Raw genomic sequence first — 21,839 nt, 5'->3', positions numbered from 1 at the left:
AAATAAGATAGCAGATAAAGTTAAACATCACAAAGTTAAATGAGCGAACTACGGGCATATTTGACCTCGACTTCCTGGAGATGAACCTGAAGGGTGAAATGATGGAAAGCTATTCTGTGCAATTCGCCTCGCTGTCTGCACTGTGAGAGTGTGTAAACAAAGTGGGATGCAATCAGTCTACTGACTACCAACAGTCTTATTGCAATTTCCCCATTGGTAAACAGTAGCATGCCTTGCTTTGTTTGCTAACATAAGTAAAGACTATCTTACTAATTCTACTAATGAAGAAACCAGGAACAATTCGACCATAACTTGTCCGAGAAAAATCCGATGGAGCCATAAGGATGCCCATGGCCTGTCTGATGCAAGTTCCAGGCAGACCTGGGTCAAGTGACAAGACACCTATTTTAGAAGAGACTGTGGTAACAATACATTCAGCCCACGTTATTCAAAACTGAATTTCAATGATAGCTACTAGGAACAGGGCAGCATGGTGGCGCAGCAGTAGAGTTGCTGCCTTACAGCGGTGGAGACCCGGGTTCGATCCTGACCATGGGTGCTGTCTGCACGGAGATTGCACGTTCTCTCCGTGACCATGTGGATTTTCTCCAGGTACTTTGGTTTCCTCCCACACTCCAAAGACGTACAGGTTTGTAGGTTAATTGGCTTCAGTAAGAATTCTAAATTCTCCTTAGTATGTAGGGTAGTGTTAGTGTACGGGGTGCACAGGTCGGCACGGACTCAGTGGGCCGAAGAGCCTGTTTCCGCATATTTTCTGTAAACTAAGACTAAAACTAAACTGTAGTAACCAGTTTACAAATAATTACACTGAATACTGGAGTAACGCAGCAGGTCTGGCAGCATTTATGGAGAAAATGGATTGGTGATGTTTCAAGTATAAAGTAGGGTACCAACTCAAACCGTCAACTAAAAAATGTTCTCCAGTGATGCTGCCACTGAGTTACTCCAGCACTCTGTGTGTTTTTTTTCATGATGTGAGTTATATTTTGTTGGCTAATTCTCTTCTCTAAAATAATTTCTTGTCTCCCACAGGTATGATCATGACAGTGGTCACGACAGTGGGAGTGAAGATATTGCTTTGGAACACTCCCAACCTTTCACTTTTGTTACCATAGGAATGAGGAGGTTCTTCATCCCAAAGAGTCCTTCCACTTCATGCACAGACTCATGTGACCGCTACCTATCCATGCCCAATCAGATTGGCATTTGCTTGGACTATGACAAAGGGAAAGTCAGCTTCCACAATGGAGACAACATGCAGTGTCTGTATGAGAGGCGCGTGGAATGTTCTGGAACAATGTACCCGGCCTTTGGGCTAATGGGAGGAGGGGGAGTACATTTGGAGGAATTAGTTATAACGAAAGATCTAGTTTCTTAATTCTTGATTGACGGGAGGCTTCTTTCCATGAATTTGAAAAAAGCTTTTAGGAAAATGGTTTGTTTCCCCTGTTCGTGGCACTTTAAGGCATGCATTGCTTGTAAGAACCTGGCGACGTAATTCAACAAGTGATTGGTCCTCAGTACAATTTGTGCAATACACATTCACTGATTAGATTGAATTGTAGTGGGCAGCCTAAAGGGCCTGTCCCACTTGGCGATTTTTTTCGGCGACTACCGGCGTCATATCAGTGTCGCCAAAAGATTTTGAACATTTCAAAATCCAGCGGTGACAAAAAAAATGTTGAGGCACTTGAAAAAACACCGTGCATCCATACATCATCACGCTGCATCACACCGCGAATTTCTCGTGACCTGATACGTCAGTCAATGATGCCGGCAGTCGCCAAAAAAATTGCCAAGTGGGACAGGCCCTTAATGCTCTGTGAATTCTTCACTTCCTTCTTCCCCTCTGCTTCACTTTGTTTTTGGTGCAAATAGAATCACACACCTTTACGAAAAGAAAATAATGCGACAGAAGTGTGTTAATAATCTTGTTAATGTATATGAGGTAGCCACAAATCACAGTTTGCTATTTAAAGTTTTCAAAGTAAAATGTTAAATCCGGCTGCAGGGAGTTGTGTTGATTTTGACTCTTGAGTTTGATATTCTCACAATATGCTACCAATCAAAAGTGAAGTCACGCTCTCTATAAAATCTGACCAAAGTGTCATTCCGTGAAAATACACTTGTGTGGCTTTTTTCTGATATGTTAAAATACTGTAACAAAACACTACATTCATTCAGGAGCATTCATATCAATGAACACAAGATCTCTAAGCATACATAGTGCAAGCTCACAGTGAGAGCAGCGTTCATGCAGAAGGTTGGATCCACGAAATATATGTGAAGGCATCATAGTAAGACTGAATTAGTGACATGTATTCTGGCTGTTTCTTAACTCTCCCAGTGGCTCAATTAAATGGGAGTCTTGCAGGAGTCAAAAGCACAGTGGTGCTGATCAACACCTGAGTTATGACTTGACAAAGGAACAGATTTTTTCTACGGGCATGGCGGTTGAGCTGCTGCCATACAAGCGCCAGAGACCCGGTTTTGATCCTGACCACAGGTGCTTTTCTGTACAGAGTTTTTTCGTTCTCCCCATGGCCTGCGTTGGTTTTTCCGGGATCTCTGAGTTCCTCCCACACTCCAAAGACGGTCACTGGTCGGCTCCGACTCGGTGGGCCAAAGGGCCTGTTTCCGCACTGTATCTCTAAAGTCTAAACTCAACTCAACTATAGTCATTCAGTGATACTAACAATTACAACACCCAAGGATGATGGATAAATCCAGGCCAACCTTGAATATGTTTATATGATGAGGGCTCTAATGTATCAATGAATCTTGAAATCTTATATCACCTAAACAATTAAACTGTTCATTGTACTGGAAGAATGAAACAAATGGTACGTTTAAGATTTCAGATTTCATTTTACTAATTTCTGAAGGTGTCAGAGCATTCGTCTGAAACAATGAATGTGCTCATAATTGTTCACAAGGTGGAACATTTTAAGGAGAAATTAGCTGAAGATGCCTCTTCTTATCGCTGCCAGTGACCGTCATTACGGAGGTATGGGATGTGACAACTCCTCTGCGTTATTGCTTTACTGCGATTACACCTGTCAATGATGAAAATGTGATGCCCTAAATCTGCTTTCCCTCGTTCCTCAGCCTGTTCTGAAGAGATGCGTTTTTTCTTCTCCTTTGCTGGATGTTTTCCTAATATATTATACAGCAATAAATAAGGGCAGTATGATTAACCAGAGCGTGGGAGCTCGGTTACTTCTGACAGCCCTGATCCAATTGTTCTCTGCTCTGGAAACGCACATGATTTCCTTTTTATAAACTGATTTAGAGGAAAATTGATGGAAAGGGAACAGGAAAAGTGGGAATGTGGGAGGTAATTTTATTGGAGACGCAGCAGCAGGTAATTAGAGGGTCTGTTGCACTTGGCCAGCAACCATTTCCTTATACTGAGGGCGGGGAATTGGGGAGTAGGTCTGGAAATGGAGGGGGGAAATGGGATGGAGAAGAGGAGGAAATGGAGGGGGGGGGGTCAGGAATTGGCTGCGGAAACATTGTAGAAACAAGGAACTGCAAATGCTGGTTTATACCAGAGATAGACGCAAAGTACTGCAGTAACTCAGTGGGTCAGGCAGCATCTCTGGAGAAAAAAGATGGTGATATTTCGGGTGGGGACCCATTCCTGGAACCCGAAACATCACCCAACCTATTTCTCCAGAGATGTTACCGAACCCGTTGAGTTACTCCAGAATTTTGTGTTTATCCGAGGAACCATTGGTTAGATCAAGGCCAGGGTTAGTTTTCTTCAACATTGGTGTGGTAAGTTACTGTGGTCAGTGTTGAGGTTGTGGTCTTACAGCTGAGTACAGTGGTGGAGGCTGGAGTGCAGCCCAGGGGCACAGTGAAATGCTAGTATTTTTGTGCTTCACAGAAATAAAGTAGATGATCTTCAAAAATGTTATCTCCAATTTTAGATCAGACAATTCTTGCTGTTAGATCAGTTGGAAATCATGGATATTTTATGTAAAGGTTTTGTTTAAATGTTGGCTGCCCATTACTTACTCCCAACTCAATCTCTCCAGACCCTTTTGTAATATTAATCCATAAGTTTTGCAGGCAGATGAAATCTGCATCAGAATCAGGTGGGGTCCTTTAGAAATTCTACAAATCATGCCATGACATCAATTATACTTCATTTTGACCGGGGCCTGAATTGAAACACAGCATTGCTTTTTTTCGGCATGATGTATACTTCAGAGTAATGATGAAGATGAGCTGGTAGTGTAAATCCGGGCTAAAACAGAGCAGCCAAAGCACCAACATTTAGTAAAGGACTCCTCAGCAAAGAGTACCCTAGGAAAGGGAAAGTCTTCTGTGTCGGAGGGAGGGGTTCACTGCTTGATAGCAGCATGACGTGGGATTGAAATATTGTGATTTGCTTTTGGAACTGTTCAGTTTACGAATGTGATATTAGACGAATGTTTGTGGTTTATAAAGGAATGTGGTTGTGCATGATAATAATAGAAGGTGTAGTTTCTGGTCAGTGTATGGTTTTGTTGTGTGTTTGGAGCTCATTTGCATGTGCTTAGATCGCGGTTGCTCTGGGTATAGGAAACAGGTTGTGGGAACATGTTTGTTTGCGATTGACTGTGTTTGATTGTTCCCTGGAGCACCTAGATCTTAGATGACTGGTAGTGTAAATCCTGGCTAAAACAGAGCAGCCAGAGCACCAACTTCACCACATGAAGTTCAAACGAAATTTGGTTTCTGCAGTCATACAGGAAAAGAACCAAGACACACACCAACACAATTTACACAAACATCCATCACAGTGAGTCTCCTCCTCACTGTGATGGAAGGCAAAGTCTTGTCTCTCCCCTGCTCTCCATTCCTCTCCCGAAGTCAAAGTCAGAGTCAAAGCCCCCGGCGGGCGCTAGCAAGTCCCACGGCCACTTAAAGCCGCGCAGGGCGATGTAAGGTCCTGCTCCGGGTCCCGATGACGGAGCCCCCGGCGGGCGCTAGCAAGTCCACGGCCATTTAAAGCCGCGCCGGGCGATGTAAGGCCCCGCTCCAGGTCACTCTCAACCCCGCAATTCCAGCGGGAGAAGTCGCCGTTGCCGGTGCCCCGTAAAGCAGTCTCCCACCGGGGACCCGCGAGCTTCTGGTGTCACCATCCACCGGAGTCGGGTCGCAGCAGCGCGCCACCACAGCTCTCCATGCTCATTACAGACTAATGCAGCCACAAAACTCTCTTTATGTCACTTGCATGGAATTTTGGAAACTCCAACTTATTTGATCTTAGGAGGAACAATTTTTGTTCAGTTTTATTGATTTTTTTTAATTCCACCATTTGGTTTTCAAATGTTCAGGCAGGTCAGAGATAGCATTTTCATATCAAATAACTTAATTTGCTTGAATAAACATGCCGTGCAGCCTGGGCGAAATCAAATGTACTGGCAGTTTGGAAGTGGTTGTATGGAGTGTTTGAAATTGTATTCCCCAAGTTGGTGAATTTCCAATGCATTTTGCTGTCCTTCATGAACCTCACAAGAAACGTGTCCTCACAGATGTTCAGTTTTCGTTTCAACAAGATCACTCCTGCTCTCATGCCTTGACTCACATGTGGAGAGAGGAACTGAATTCCTGAGGTAGACAAAAATGCTGGAGAAACTCAGCGGGCGAGGCAGCATCTATGGAGCGAAGGAAATTCTGAAGAAGGGTCTCGACCCGAAACGTTGCCTATTTCCTTCGCTCCATAGATGCTGCCTTGCCCGCTGAGTTTCTGCAGCATTTTTGTCTACCTCCGATTTTCCAGCATCTGCAGTTCCTTCTTAAACAAACAGAATTCCGGAGGTGAGGTGAAATTGACTTTTCTGGACACCAAAGCAATGTATAGTTAAGTGTGGAATCAAAACTGAAGTCAATGGAATTGAGAGAAATTTCTGCTGAATGGAGTTGTAGCTCACATGGTGGCGCAGCGGTAGAGTTGCTGCCTTATCGTGTCAGAGACCCGGGTTCGATCCTGACCACTGGTGCTGTCTGTCCAGAGTTTGTACATTCTCCCCGTGACCTGTGGGTTGTGGGTTTTCTCCGGGATCTCCGGTTTCCTTGCACGCCAAAGATGTACAGGTTAATTGTATGTAGGATAATGTTAGTTTGTGGGGATTGCGGATGGTGGGCCGAAGGGCCTGTTTCCGCGCTGTATTTCTAAACTAAACTAAACTAAACTAAGAAGGTAGCTGTAGTGTTGGAGGACAATCATTGCAGATCCAGGACATCACGGCAGTATCCTTGGCCCAGCTGTTTCTGAGCAATGACTCATCCATCCTTTGATCCTAAAATAAAGCAAATTGTGAGGTACTGGAGTTAATAAGGTGAAGCACATTCCATGCTGTGCAATAATGATGCACCCAGGAGTTACTTGTAATTGCATAGGTTTCCTCAACATGATTCGATTTGGTAGCGGCAATAGGGCTTTGATTAAACAGGTTCACTTTTATCTGCCAGACAGATGTTTGATGTTCATGTGAGCATGAAGAAATTTATGAAAAGTACAAAATGTGACAGAGGAAACAAATTGTAGGTAAGTTGTGGTACGTAAAGGCTGAAAAGGGTGGTTACTGGGACTTAAAAATAGTTTTCAAAGTGAAGGGCCTGTTCCACTTGGCCATCATTCACGTGACAGGCCGGTAGTGACTATCGCCAGCGTCATCATGCGTCCGCACAGCTGTCTGGAACGCGTGACGTCATTTGAATACCCAGTTTATGATATTTACCCAGTTTATGATATTTATGGTGATTTTCTAAAATGTTCCAGTTTCTTGAGTGGTGCTAGCAATTGGAAAAACTGCAGATGTAATGCCCCTATTCAAAAAAAGAGGTGAATGAAAAGTAGCAAGCTGCAGACCAAATTAATCTGTGGGAAGGAACTGCAGATGCTGGTTTAAATTGAAGATAGACACAAAATGCAGGAGTAACTCAGCAGGACAGGCAGCATCTCTGGAGAGAAGGAATGGATGATGTTTCAGTCTGAAGAAGGGTCTCGACCCTAAACGTCACCCATTCGACCCGAAACGTCACCCTGTTCCACAGGTCCATCATTTGCACGAAATCCTGGCGCGCTGCGCGATACCGCACGCAACTCCACACTTCTCCACGACACTCCATGCACCCATCCCGCGCCACCTACATGCTACACAACGCAACCCACACGCTAACAGGTCACGTAAATGGCGTGCAAATGACGGCCAAGTGGGACAGGCCGTTAAGTTAGATAAACACTGAATGTGGAAAAAGCATGGAAAGAAAATGGGACAGGATTAAATGGACAGGTTTTCCGATAAGGTCAGTATGGGCATAAGGGGTTGAATGATAATTCCATCCCATATATTCTGATTCTGCAGCTTTATATCTGGCAATCATTTATGATGAATCCTCAATATGAAACTCTCGGATAATGTATTTAAAAAAAGATTTTAACACAGTCTTTCTATCCAGACATCATGGATCGACCTAGTTCAGATTCCCACAAAGTCCTTTGTTTCAGTTATTTGTAACGTGTAACTTGGAAGTGTCAGGAAGGAAATGTCAAAGACCAGAGGCCATTAATGCAAAAGGGGCAAAGTTGATGGGAGGGGGCAAGCTTTTTCCAAAGAGATTTGTGGGTCGCTGGTGTGAGCTGCCAGGAGTGATGGAGGAGGCAGATACGACAGTGACATTTGTGAGGCTTTTGGATGGGCACAGTGATGTGCAGACATGTTGGGATGTGGATCATGTGTAGGCAGATACGATTAATTTATCTAGCATCATGTTTGACACAGACATTGTTTGCCGAAGGGTCTGCTGCCTTGCTGTACGTTTCTATGTTCTATGCGTGGCCATTGTTGGCAAAGTTTCCTCCCGTAGTTGTCTTCTGGAATTTGGCATTCTGTGCTGTGAAGGTGCAATGACGGCTTTAAGAAACTGTTTTGGTGGCACAATGGTGGAGTGGTAGACACAGAACTGAGTTTGATCCTGACTACGGGTGCTGTCTTTATGAAGCTTCATCCCACACTCCAAAGATGAACAGGTTTGAAGGTTAATTGGCCTAGGAAAAAAAAAGTTAATTGCCCCTAGTGTGTAGGATAGTGCTAGTGTATAGGGTGATTGCTGGTTGTCACGGCTGGGATGGGCTGAAGGGCCTGTTTCCGCATTGTATCTCTAAAGTCTAAAGTTTTCGACAGATACATGGATAGGATAGGTTTAGAAGGACATAGCCCAAATGCGGCAGGTGGAAATAGTATAGACGGAGCATGTTGGTCAGCATGGACTAGATGGGCCGAAGGGCCTGTTTTCACGCTGTATGACTATGACTATGGTTCATTTTAACTGGGAGTACCTGTGTTTTGACACTGTCTCCTGTGGCCGTCTAAGGAGTGAATGTTACGCCTCGCAAGACGCCAGTGAAGGATGCTTGGCGAATGTGCCTGTTGATGGAGTACGATGTGGCCACATTGTGCTGTCTGGCGACAGAATAAGTGCAAATCATAAAGACTGCTTTGTGCCAGATGGTGCTGTGGTTTTTTAATGCTTTTGCAACTGTGCCCATTGAGCATGCAGAGTATTGCGGTGCAGTTCTAATTGCTGACCATAGGGGGCAAAGAGGTTTCAGAGAGGACAATAGACAATAGGTGCAGGAGTAGGCCATTCGGCCCTTCGAGCCAGCACCACTTTTCAATGTGATCATGGCTGATCATAGCTGCAGAATGGGGTGGAAGATTGCAACCTTCACGTGGTCTGCCCTGTTTCGACTAATGCAATCAACTCGACGTGCACAAACAGAAGATCAAATAGAACAAGTTGTCCTACAACTTTAGGCTGTGCATGCCACACGAAAGAAGAAGAAGATAGCTGCAGAAAGATCAGAGCTGCAGAAAGCCACAAGCTGCAGAATATCCAACACCTGACCTGGAAATTGCTTTTTATTATGCTGGTTCTCTTAAGTTTCTGACCAATATTGGTCCCCAGAATATTGATGGCAAGGGTCTCACTAATTATAGAGGAAATGTAATGTGACATCCTCCTGCTAGAGACAGTCACTTGTACGACATCAATGTTTAGTTTTTGTTTAGTTTGGAGATATAGAGCAGGAACAGGCCCTTCGTCCCACCGACTCCACACCGACCAGCGATCCCAGCACATTAACACTATCCTACACACACTGGGGAAAATGTTTACATTTATACTAATGCAATTAACCTACAACCCGTACGTTTTTGGAGTGTGGGAGGAAACCAAAGATCTCGGAGAAAACCCAACAATGTTGCTTGCTACTTATCAATCCACGCTTGCAAATTCTCCAGTTCATGCTCTATACAGATTGGGATGCTTCATTGTCTAGGGAATTGCACATGGAGCTGGCAGCAGCATTGTCCCTCATGCCACATGCAGGGGGTGACAGGGTGATGGAGCAGCTTGTGTCGTTGCTGCACAGCTCCAGCAACCTTGGTTCGACTCTGACCTCAACTACACTGTGTTCTAAACTAATATGAAAAAAAGGACAGTAATTTTATGAGCTCATCATGGAATCAAATGACTAAATTTGCACACCCAGAATATTGAGGAATCGAAACAGCAGTCTGAGTTTAGTTTAGTTTAGAGATACAGCGTGGAAACAGGCCCTTTGGCCCACCGAGTCCACACTGACCAACGATTCCCACACATTAACACTATCCTACACACACTAGGGACAATTTACATTTTATACCAAGCCTATTTACCTACAAACTTGTATGTTTTTGGAATGTGGGAAGAACCCAAAGATCTCGGAGAAAACCCACGAAGTTCACGAAGAGAACTTACAAACTCCGTACAGACAAGCACCTGTATTGAGGATCGAACCCAAATCCCTGGCGTTATAAGGCAGCACCTATGCCGCTGTCTTCTGGAACTAAGACTGACTGACAACCAAAATAATTTTGAAGGAGAGCAGAGTTGTGGATCAATTGGAAAGCTGCACAATAACCACATCGGAACAATATGGTTCATTTACCTGCAACTTTCCATTCAGCTGTATTTTGGTTCCCAGAATAGCTGTATAACATCTGCAGGGCGAGTTTCAGTTTTGTCAACAGTGGTAATCAGCTGGCAGATTGGCCGCTCACTTCATCTTAACATCCACCAATGATGAAAGTTAAAATTGATCTATTGCTGCACAGGTCCCACAACTCAGACAGAAATGATTTTAATTATTTTCCTATTTTCTCATTTTTATGTACCTATTTTCCACAAACATACTTGGGAAAGGTGCACGGATTTAAGGAAGATCTGTGTGTTCAGTGGCTGAATGTTTTTTGTGCAGGTTCGATCGCAACGTTTAGCAGGCACTATTGCAAAGCTTAAGAAATGTTTAAGAAACGTTTAGACAGGTACGTGGATAGGATAAGTTTAGAGGGATCTGGGCCAAATACAGGCAGGTGGGACTAGTGTGGATGGGGCATGATGTTCGGTGTGGGCAAGTTGGGCCAAAGGACCTGTTTCCACACTGTATGACTCTATGGCTGTATGACTTCATGACCCACAGTGAATGCACTAAACTAAACCATCACATAGTTCTGAGGCCAGCACAGAAAGAATAATCTGGGTGCCGGGTCCCACTCAAATTCTATTTGAGAATTTGCCCCATGTTCATGATCCTATCCATGTTCTCCAGAGATGCTGCCTGTCTGGTTGTGTCTTTTTTCCCAGTGAGGATTCACATTTTACGAATTGGATTTATAATTTTAGTTTAGTTTAGAGATAGTTTTGAGATGCAGCACAGAAACAGGCACTTTGGCCCAGCGAGTCCGCGCTGACCAGCGATCCCCGCACATTAACACTAGCCTACACACACACTAGGGACAATTCACAATAATACAAAGCCAATTAACCTACAAACCTGTACGTCTTTGGAGTGTGGGAGGAAGCAGAAGATCTTGGAGAAAACCAATGCGGTCACGGGGAGAACGTACAAACTCTGTACACTCTGTACAGTATCTGTATTTGGGATTGAACACGGGTCTCTGGCACTGAAAACGCTATAAGGCAGGAACTTTATCATGCCAAGTTCAAGCAATGGTGCTAATTATGAAAAACAGAACTCATTGCTCCTGCTGTTTTCAGCTGCCCTCAGCGGATGCCCAAGATACAATAAGACGGTGGTGCAGCGGTAGAGTTGCTGCTTTACAGTGCCAGAGACCTGGGTTCGATCCTGACTATGGGTGCTCTCTGTATGGAAATTATTCTCCCCTTGACCGCGTGGGTTTTCGCCGGGTGCCCTGGTTTCCTCCCACATTCCAAAGATGTACGGACTTGTAGGTTAATTGGTTTAGGTAAAAATTGTAAATGATCCCTAGTGTGCGTAGTATAGTGTTAGTGTACGGGGATCGCTGGTCAACGCAGACTTGGTGGGCCGAAGGGTTTGTTAAACTGTGCAATTACCTAGTACTGACTCTTAAATAACAGAATCACAACTTAACAACACTACAGTAGAATCAGGAATGGAGGCCAATTTTGCTGGTGGAAGAGACTGACGACTAATAATCTTGATGTTTCTTGGAAAGTTCACTGGTGAATATTATTCATCCTTGAGTGTAGGAAGCAGCAAGTCAACCAAAGGAGATGTGATTAACATGTGAGAAAAAATGTTGGAGGCTGGAGAGAAATAAGGAAGGGGGAATAGGACTGAAAGATTGTTTTGTTGGGAGCTAGTATGGATCTGAAGGAAGGAATGATTCTTAATTTTGAAAACGCTTGCTTACAAAAATTACTCATACATATCTGACCCACCATGGCATGGTGCTGCAGCGGTAGAGTTGCTGCCTTACAGCACCAGAGAACCGGGTTTGATCCTAACTATGAGTACTGTCTATATGGAGTTTATACATTCCCCCCTTGACAGTGTGGGTTTTCCCTGGGTGCTCTGGTTTCCTCCCACATTCCGATATACATGTTTTGTAGGTTAATTGGCTTAGGTAAAAATTGTAAATGATCCCTAGTGTGTATAGGATAGTTTTAGTGTATGGGAATCGCTGGTCGGCACAGACTCAGTGGGCCAAAGGGTCTGTGTCCATGCTATATCTCCAAACTAACTCTGAAGTAAATTAAACCATCATTTGTTAATGGGCAACAGACATGTAATTTCTGGATTTGAGTTAGGATGATGAGTTTTATGTTAGTTAACATTACATACAAGCCTTCTTTGGACTAATAATATTAGTTGTTGGCCTATTAACCTTCAGAAATCTGATAGACACATGTGATCTATGATTTTGACGTTTAGAAAGAATAACAAGCTAATTACCTCAGAATTATAGATTTGAAAACTTCAAGGCAAAAATAGAAGAAAATTATTGAATATTTCAGCTGGCTTTGAAATGATATTTCATATGAGATTTTGAAACAGTATTTTCACAAACTAATCAAATAATTTAATTCTGGAATTTAACAGACAAGAACGAACAACTCAAATTTTTTTAAGCTGTTAGGAAATATTCCTGGCATCGAACGATTCAGTTTAACTGTATGGAGGTTTGAGCATATTCAGTATCTCCCACTCCTCCCCGTCACCATTTTTAATATGTTTTTAAAGCAGCTTCAGCTTACCGATCAACAGTAATCACTATACGTATGTGTCTTTAAGTATTAAAATAATCACATCTGTTAAATGTCAGTCTGAAGAAGGGTTTCGGCCTGAAACGTTGGCTAGTTCCTTCGCTCCATAGATGCTGCCTCACCGGCTGAGTTTCTCCAGCACTTTTGTCTACCTTTGATTTTCCAGCATCTGCAGTTCCTTCTTAAACATGTTAAATGTTAACTATCAGTTCATTGTTCCTAACCATTACTGCCACCTATCTTTCAAATCCATTATAACCATACAAGAAAGCATGTGGTTAATTTTTAATAAATAATCAAGCACGTTTTTCATCATGCAATGCAGGCTTGATTTTGTGTCAAGTCAGCAGCCCAGCCTAGTTTGGCTAGGGCGGTTGTTCCTTGAGCCAAATATCCTCTAAGCTTGGCTGGATTTCTGTTTTTACATCGTATACCAACATTAATGGCTTTAATTTGTAAGTTGACCATTAATGGCCTGCAGGGTAACTACCAGCCAATGGAATAAAGTCCATTAGAAAAGGTGGGGTTGTGGAATGTGGAGGGGACTTGGTGGGGGTAGCAGGTTATGAGTAGAAGGAAGAGGGGAAAGGAACGGGGAGGGGGGGGGGGGGGGGGGGGGGGTGGAATGAAAGGTGCACATAGGAAGAATTTGGAAGATGCTGTCAGAGGAGGATGTAACTTGTTGCACTTTGCATTTTGAAGACGGTACAAATAGCAGCCATAGCAAGCTGACAACACCTCCCAAACTGTTGCCCCCACTTCACTCTCCTCCTCCTTACGCCCTACTTTCCCCACCCTCTGGCTTTATATATCTCTCCTCACCTTTTTTTCTTATCAGATTCCATCATCGGTAGCCTTTGGCTTCTCCAGATATCACCTCTGGCCTCCACCCTTCTCTCTCCCACGTGACTCATCTGCCACTCAACCCCTCCTTACCTGGATCCACCTATCACTTGCCACTCTGACCCCACCCTTCCCCTCACTGCTTTCTACCAGCTATCTCCACTCTAAGAGGGGTCCTAACCTGAGATGTCCTCTAATCATTCCCTCCACAGACACTACCTGACCTGCTGGGTTTCTCCAACAGTTTGTTTTTTTGCTAAAAGATTTCAGCACCTGGAGTTTCTTGTATCTCCACTCATGCAGATGGTTTAGACAGGGCTTGGATGCGTCCCAATATCAGATGGCAGCCCAGGGTTTCACTTTTCACAGACCCTGTGAAAGGAGGACCAAAGCTGATGGTTCATAAACTTATTTTCCTGGAAACACAAAGGTACAATATGCTGGCCATCACTGCTGCTGTTGAATCCCTGCAACCCTGAAATGCAAGTAGGTTCAAATCAGTTAGGTAAAATGAGGTTCAGATGTGGCACCCACGATTGTGGCTTTGGTTACAGGATCAAATGAATATTGGAGCTAATGGGGTAGGTTTTGTTCAGGTGATGTTTCGACTGCACAGCATTATAGACAATAGACAATAGGTGTAGAGGTAGGCCATTCGGCCTTCGAGCCAGCACCGCCATTCAATGTGATCATGGCTGATCATCCCCAATCAGTACCCCATTCCTGCCCTTTCCCCATATCCCCTGACTGCTATTTTTAAGAGCCCTATCTAGCTCTCTCTTGAAAGGAAATAGAGAACCTGCCTCCACCGCCCTCTGAGGCAAAGAATTCCACAGACTCACCACTCTCTGTGAGAAAAAGTGTTTCCAAGGTTGATTCAAAAGTGATTCAAGGTTGAAAGTTATTCAATGATGATTGTGCATTTCTAAATAAATCAACACCATCTTCCATTCACTAATTGAAAGAGAAAGACAATCAGGCTTTCAGGCTATCTGTGTGGGATCTTCCCTACTTGACTTTCTCTCTGTAACCAGAGATCTAATGTGAGAGGGGTAAAGTTTAAAGGAAATGTGCAGGGTGCTTTATTTTTTACAGTGGTTACCTGAAATACACTGCCAGGGGTAGTGATGGAAGCAGATATGACAGATGTTTTTAGATAGGTACATGAATATGCAGAGATTGGAGAGAAATGGAAATGTTGGCAGATGACAATAGACAATAGGTGCAGAAATAGGCCAATCGGCCCTTCAAGCCAGCACTGCAATTCAATGTGATCATGGCTGATCATTCACAATCAGTACCCCATTTCTGCCTTCTCCACATATCCCCTGACTCTGCTATCTTCAAGAGCCCTATCTAGCTTTCTCTTGAAAGTATCCAGAGAACCGGCCCCCACCACCCTCTGAGGCAGAGAATTCCACAGACTCACAACTCTGTGTGAAAAAGTGTTTCCTCATCTCCGTTCTAAATGGCTTACCCCTTATTCGTAAACTGTGACACCTGGTTCTGGACTCCCCCAACATCGGGAACATATTTCCTGCCTCCAGCATGTCCAAACCCTTAATAATCTTATATGTTTCAATAAGATACCCTCTCATCCTTCTAAACTTCAGAGTATACAAGCCCAGCCACTCCATTCTCTCAGCATATGACAGTCCCGCCATCCCGGGAATTAACCTTGTGAACCTATGCTGCACTCCCTCAATAGCAAGAATGTCCTTCCTCAAATTTGGAGACCAAACCTGCACACAATACTCCAGATGTGGTCTCACTAGGGGCAGAGGAACAACTACAGGACTGTTTGGAGTCTTCGTTCAAGGCTTCGGCAACGGACTTGAACGAATACGTCACAGTCGTTACAGACTTCATTAAGAAATGTGTGGAGGACTGCATCCCCACCAAAACCTTCTGAGTGATTCCCAATCAGAAACCTTGGATGAACTTTGAGATCCGTACTCTTCTGAAGACCAGACACCAGGCATTCATGTCTGATGATACAGTGGTCTACAAGAAGTCCAGATACGACTTTGGTAACAACATCAAAAAGGCCAAAAGGGACTTCTGCTCCAAGCTGGAGGATGAGACAGATCTTCGGCAGCTGTAGTGGGGCCTGGATGCAACCACCTCCTACAAGACAAAACCAGGAGGCAGCTCAAATGTAAGCGAAACATCACTCCCTGACGAGCTCAATGCGTTTTACGCATGCTTTGATAGGGAGAATACTGATGTGCCTTCCCGAGCCCCCATTCGCTGTGATGGTATTTCAGTCTCAGTCACAGAGACCGACGTCAGGAAATCCTTCAGAGGGGTGACATGCCTCAATGACTATCGACCAGTGGCACTAACGCCGGTGGTGATGAAGTGCTTTGAGCGGTTGATCATGGCGCAAAACAACTCCTACCTCGACAAAAACCTGGACCCACTGCAGTTCGCTTGTCGCCACAACAGATCAACGGTGGATGCGATCTCGCTGGCCCTCCACTCCGCTCTGGACCACTTGGACAACAAAAACTCATATGTCAGGCTGTTATTCATTGATTACAGCACAGCATTTAATACAATCATTCCCTCCAAGCTGGTTACCAAACTCGCAGAACTGGTTCTCTGCGCATCCCTCTGCAATTGGATCCTCGACTTCCTCATTCACAGACCACAGTCTGTTCGTATTGGTGGAAATGTGTCAGCCTCGATAACAATTAGCACGGGAGCACCTAAAGGCTGCGTGCTCAGCCCCCTGCTGTACTCACTCTATACTCATGGCTGCGTAGCCGGTCATAGCATGAACTCCATCATCAAGTTCGCTGACGACACCACTGTTGTGGGACGTATCACTGATGGGGATGAGTCAGAGTATAGAGTGACTGTCCATATGGTGCCAGCACAATAACCTGGCCCTCAACACCAGCAAAACCAAGGAACTGATTGTGGGCTTTGGAAGGAGTAGGATGGGGACCCACAGTCCTGTTTGTATCAACGGGTCGATGGTTGAAAGGGTCAAGAGCTTCAAATTCCTGGGCGTGCACATCTCTGAAGATCTTTCCTGTTCCGAGAACACTGATGCAATTATTAAGAAAGCACATCAGCGCCTCTACTTCCTGAGAAGATTACGGAGAGTCGGTTTGTCAAGGAGAACTCTGTCTAACTTCTACAGATGCACAGTAGAGAGCATGCTGACCTGTTGCATCGTGGCTTGTTTCGGCAACTTGAGCGCCCTGGAGAGGAAAAGACTACAAAATGGAGTAAACACTGCCCAGTCCATCATCGGCTCTGACCTCCCTTCCATCGAGCGGATCTATCGCAGTCGCTGCCTCAAAATGGCTGGCAGCATCATCAAGGACCCACACCATCCTGGCCACACACTCATCTCCCTGCTACCTTCAGGTAAAAGGTGCAGGAGCCTGAAGACTGCATGTACAGGTTCAGGAATAGCTACTTCCCCACAGCCATCAGGCTATTGAACTTGGCTCGGACAAAACTCTGAACATTAATCGCCCATTATCTGTTATTTGCACTTTATCAGTTTATTTATTCATGTATGTATATATTTATACAATGGTATATGGACACATTGATCTTTGTAGTCAATGCCTCCTATGTTCTGTTGTGCTGAAGCAAAGCAAGAATTTCATTGTCCTATACAGGGACACATGACATTAAACTTTCTTGAGTCTTGGCTAAATCCATGCTGACTCGAACCAATCTTGTTACTGCTATCCAAATATGCCGCTATTTCATCTTTTATGATTGACTCCAGCATCTTCCCCACCACTGATGTCAGGCTAACTGGTCTATGATTCCGTTTTCTCTCTCGCCTTTCTTAAAAAGTGGGATAACATGAGATTAGTTTATCTTGGCATCATGTTCAGCACAGACATTGTGGGCTGAAGGGCTTGTTCCTGTGCTGTACTTTCCTCTGTATGTTTCTAATTATAATAGGCAATCTTTTAGGTCCAGTTTAAGTGAATAACTAATAAGGTAATATACCTTATATACCTTACAAAATTACAAGGATATTGTTAGCATAATATTTATTCGTACTTTTAAAATTACACGTAGGGATCGTTTGCACCCCAAACACGATTGCTTGTCTTATTACTTGCTTAATTATCAAGAGATTCATTATATAAAACTCACTAACAAAATGCCAGCAGGGAATACTGCTCGAGATCAGGTCTGTTTTTGACAGGGATACAGATGATCTCTGTTGCAGTTCGGAAGATACAATTCGTATGTGTTTGACATGTTGTGGCTGGAATGGAAGCTGTAAACTACACATTGAGCATTACAGTGTACTTCTTTGAAGAAATATGAAATGGATACCTTTCTGAAATTCAATTCAGAAAATAGATCCCAGTGGATACTAACAAAACATGGTGTGTTCCTTGTCCATTCTCTTTCACCAAGTCATCTCAGCACATTCCAAGAACATCAGTTTTGTGAATGTATTCCAAATACTTATCATATCCAGGTGCTTTTTATTTGTTTTGTTTTTTAAGGCGAAGAATTGGTTTTTACCCTGTTTGGTTGGATGCTGGGCCGACAAACAGCCTGTGGTATTTACTGTACCATGCACCAATCCCTCTGTTATTCTGTGAATATATTCCAAATACTTACCATATCCAGATGCTTTTTATTTAGATCTTTTTTTTTTAAGGGCAAGAATTGTGATACAAACAATCTTCCCGATGTACTAGTGGCCAGAGGATCTGGGTGACGGAGGAACTGAAGGAAATCCACATTAGGCAGGAAATTGTGTTGGGTAGACTGATGGGACTGAAGGCTGATAAATCCCCAGGGCCTCATAGCCCACATCCCAGGGTACTTAAGGAAGTGGCTCTAGAAATTGTGGACGCATTGGTGATAATCTTATATTACTAAATCTCTGATCTTGACCGCTTTTGGCCCACTGTGCTGCGATTTCCGACAGAACGCCGCCACCGACGGCCGTCATTTTTGGCCACCTCGCTCAGAGCCCCCCTCCGCCTTACGGTTGCGGATGATTTTTCCCATCGGTGACAAATCAGAGAGATATTAATGCTTTTAAAAATTCACCATTCTCTCTGCTGCCCCTGCTGAAGGGAGGGGGAGGGACTATAAAACCAGGAAGTGGTGTGCCTCACTCAGTCTCTGCAAGATGGATGAAGCCAAGGGTCACGCCTCTCTGAGCTCTGAATAACACTGAACAAATGTCTACACAACTGTGAGTATCCTTAATGTGGTTTGAAAATGAAAATATGATTTGTTTGAAGTAAAAAGGCACTGCCGGCAAATGGTTGTTTGGGTGCTTTGGCTTGAAGTTGAAAGGCACTACTTACAGCAAATGGTGGCTTGGGTGCTTTGACTTGAAGTTGAAAGGTGCTATTTACTGCAAATGGTGGCGTGTGCTTTGGTTTAAAGTTGAAAGGCACTACTTACTGCAAATGGTGGCTTGGGAGCTTTGGCTTGAAGTTGAAAGGCACTAACTCCAAATGGTGGCTTGGGTGCTTTGATTGAAGTTCAAAGGCACTACTTACTGCAAATGGTGGCTTGGATGCTTTGGCTTGGGGTTGAAAGGCACTACTTACTGCAAATGGTGGCTTGGGTGCTTTCGCTTGAAGTTGAAAGGCACTACTTACTGCAAATGGTGGCATGAAGTTAAAAGGCACTACTTACTGCAAATGGTGGCTTGGGTGCTTTGGCTTGAAGTTGAAATGCACTACTTACTGCAAATGGTGGCTTGGGAGCTTTGGCTTGAAGTTTAAAAAAATCACCATTCTCTCTGCTGCACCTGCTGGAGGGAGGGGGAGGGACTATAAAACCAGGAAGTGGTGTGCCTCACTCAGTCTTTGCAAGATGGACGAAGCCAGGGGTCACGCCTCTCTGAGCTCTGAGTAACACTGAACAAATGTCTACACAACTGTAAGTAACCTTAATGTGGTTTGAAAATGAAAATATGGTTTGTTTGAAGTAAAAAGGCACTGCCTGCAAATGGTTGTTTGGGTGCTTTGGCTTGAAGTTGAAAGTCACTACTTACCGCTAATCGTGGCTTTGGTGCTTTGGCTTGAAGTTGAAAGGCACTACTTACTGCAAATGGTGGCTTGGGTGTTTTGCTTGAAGTTGAAAGGCACTACTTACTGCACATGGTGGCTTGGGTGCTTTGGTTGAACTTGAAAGGCACTACTTACTGCAAATGGTGGCATGAAGTTGAAAGGCACTACTTACTGCAAATGGTGACTTGGGTGCTTTAGCTTGAAGTTGAAATGCGCTACTTACTGCAAAAGGTGGCTTGGGTGCTTTGGCTGAAGTTGAAAGGCACTACTTACTGCAAATGGCGGCTTGGGTGCTTTGGCTTGAAGTTAAAAGGCACTACTGCAAATGCACTTCCTGTTTGCACTGTATATTGATTTTAGATAAAATTTTACCACTTGCGGCTGTGACTTTTGGCCATCTTACTCATTCCCCCCTCCGCTGAGCAGGTGCAGACAATTCTTCCCATCAATGAAAAATAAAAGTGTTATTAGTGTTTAAAAAAATGTTGAGAATCTCTCTCCTGTCGATCACGCCCTGAAAGCCACACCTTTTCCGGTGGGAGGGGGAGGGGTTATAAAACCCGGAAGTGTTGGTGTGGCTCAGTCTCTGCATGATGGGGGAGGAGGAGGTCACGACTCTGTCTGAGCTGTGACTCAACTGAGCACACCGAATGTCTACTGAACTGTGAGTTTGGTGTTTTGTGTGGTTTTATGGTTGGTTGCACCCTGCTTGAAGTGGAATGAAGCTGCATTTGAATTTGGTGGCCTCGCACCCTGTTGAAAGTGGTATGAAACTGCACTTGAATTTGGTGGCCTTGCACCCTGCTTGAAGTGGTTGGAAACTGCACTTGAATTTGGTGGCCTTGCACCCTGCTCATAGTGGTAAGAAACTGCACTTGAATTTGGTGGCCTTGCACCCTGCTTGAAATGGAATTTCAAGGAATAGTCATGAGTCAACTGCCAGCCCAGCAGCCGTGAGTGAGCTGCCAGCAGATCAGGCTTGAGGGACTGAGCTGTCACCCCAAGAACCCATACCAGAGCTCCAGAAAGCCCCCCCACTGGCCACCAATATTGGAATTGGTGGAGAGGTGGAATATTGCGTCGGGGGTCCCGTGTGAACATGGGACCCAATGGGTCCCACTTAGTCTAGTGTTGTATAGATTCAGGATCAGTTCCTGTGGATTGGAGGGTAGCTAATGTTATCCCACTTTTTAAGAAAGGCGGGAGAGAGAAAACAGGGATTTATAGACCAGTTAGCCTGACATCGGTGGTGGGGAAGATGCTGGAGTCAATTATAAAAGATGAAAAGATAAAATCAAAACACATTACAACTCTGAAATGCAGAACACAGAAGCTCCCGGAAATCAGAAAAGAGAAACCTGGAAATGTTCAGCAGATCAGACAACATCCATGGAGAGAGAAAAACTGCATCATAAGGTCATAAGTGATAGGAACAGAATTAGGTCATTCGGCCCATCAAGTCTACTCCGCTATTCAATCATGGCTGATCTATCTCTTCCTCCTAACCGCATTCTCCTGCCTTCTCCCCATAACCCTTGACACCCGTACTAAGTTGTTGATCGCACCAATTCTGAGACAAACGGGAAAAGCTTGTTATCTGAAATGGTTAAATTTAATATTGGATCCTGAGGCAGTGCCAAGGCAGAAAATGGAATGTGGTGCTGTTCCTCAAGCTTGTGATGGGTTTCATGGAGCAGTGTAGGAGCCCAGACAAAGGGCGTCCTTGAGTTAGAGACTGTGTATATCCAGTTGATTCACCCACAAGCAGCATCTCTACACCTTGAATCAGCAACATATGTGTTTTATAAAACACACTGATGATCATCATCTCCTCCGCACAAGTATAAATATCATATTTAAATTGAGTCCCAATGCATGGATGCTTTCTGTAAAGTGTGAGTAGGTTTTCACAGTAAATTATTGACACATTGATCTGGCCGATCCCTATTGCTCAAGGTTCTGATTTTCAAAGGGCAACAAGAAAATATCACAGATTTTTATCATTGTCCCTTAATGCAATCAGCAGCTCAGCAAATTCAAGCTGTCCTTCAGGTTTTCATCATTTTCTCATCGCCCCGACACAGTATAACAATTTATAGATGTACCCTTGCATAACTATTCCAGTTTCTGTTAAAAAAATACCTTCTGGACACCTAAAGGAAAACAATTCAATGAAAACTGATGTGCTGTCATTTAATGATCATAATTCCTCATTGGTTTGAAAATACACGTATCTTTCTGCATGCAATTTATGTTTAAATTTGATAATATTTACTTTGCAGCTTTCCATTTTTATTCAGAACAGATATTATTCATCTATTCTTTACTGTTCTGACTGTTACTACAGGACAATTT

The 21,839-nt window shown here is 44.0% G+C and overlaps 1 protein-coding gene across 3 annotated transcripts in view; it reads left to right on the top strand.

The window, feature by feature from the left end:
• The window catches only part of trim36 (tripartite motif containing 36), a 99,626-nt gene extending 97,602 nt beyond the window's left edge, over positions 1–2,024 (top strand). For all 3 annotated transcript variants that reach the window (XM_033017447.1, XM_033017446.1, XM_033017445.1), the window contains one exon: positions 1,054–2,024. In XM_033017447.1, coding sequence (XP_032873338.1) covers positions 1,054–1,399 — 346 coding nt within the window. In that variant the 3' untranslated portion in view covers positions 1,400–2,024. The remainder of the gene's footprint in view (positions 1–1,053) is intronic.
• The last annotated feature ends 19,815 nt before the right edge of the window (positions 2,025–21,839 follow it).

This window comes from Amblyraja radiata, chromosome 3 (genome assembly GCF_010909765.2).
Source record: "Amblyraja radiata isolate CabotCenter1 chromosome 3, sAmbRad1.1.pri, whole genome shotgun sequence".
Lineage (NCBI taxonomy): Eukaryota > Metazoa > Chordata > Chondrichthyes > Rajiformes > Rajidae > Amblyraja > Amblyraja radiata.
The sequence above is the reverse complement of the archived record's forward strand: the minus strand, read 5'-3'. Positions and strand labels throughout refer to the sequence as shown.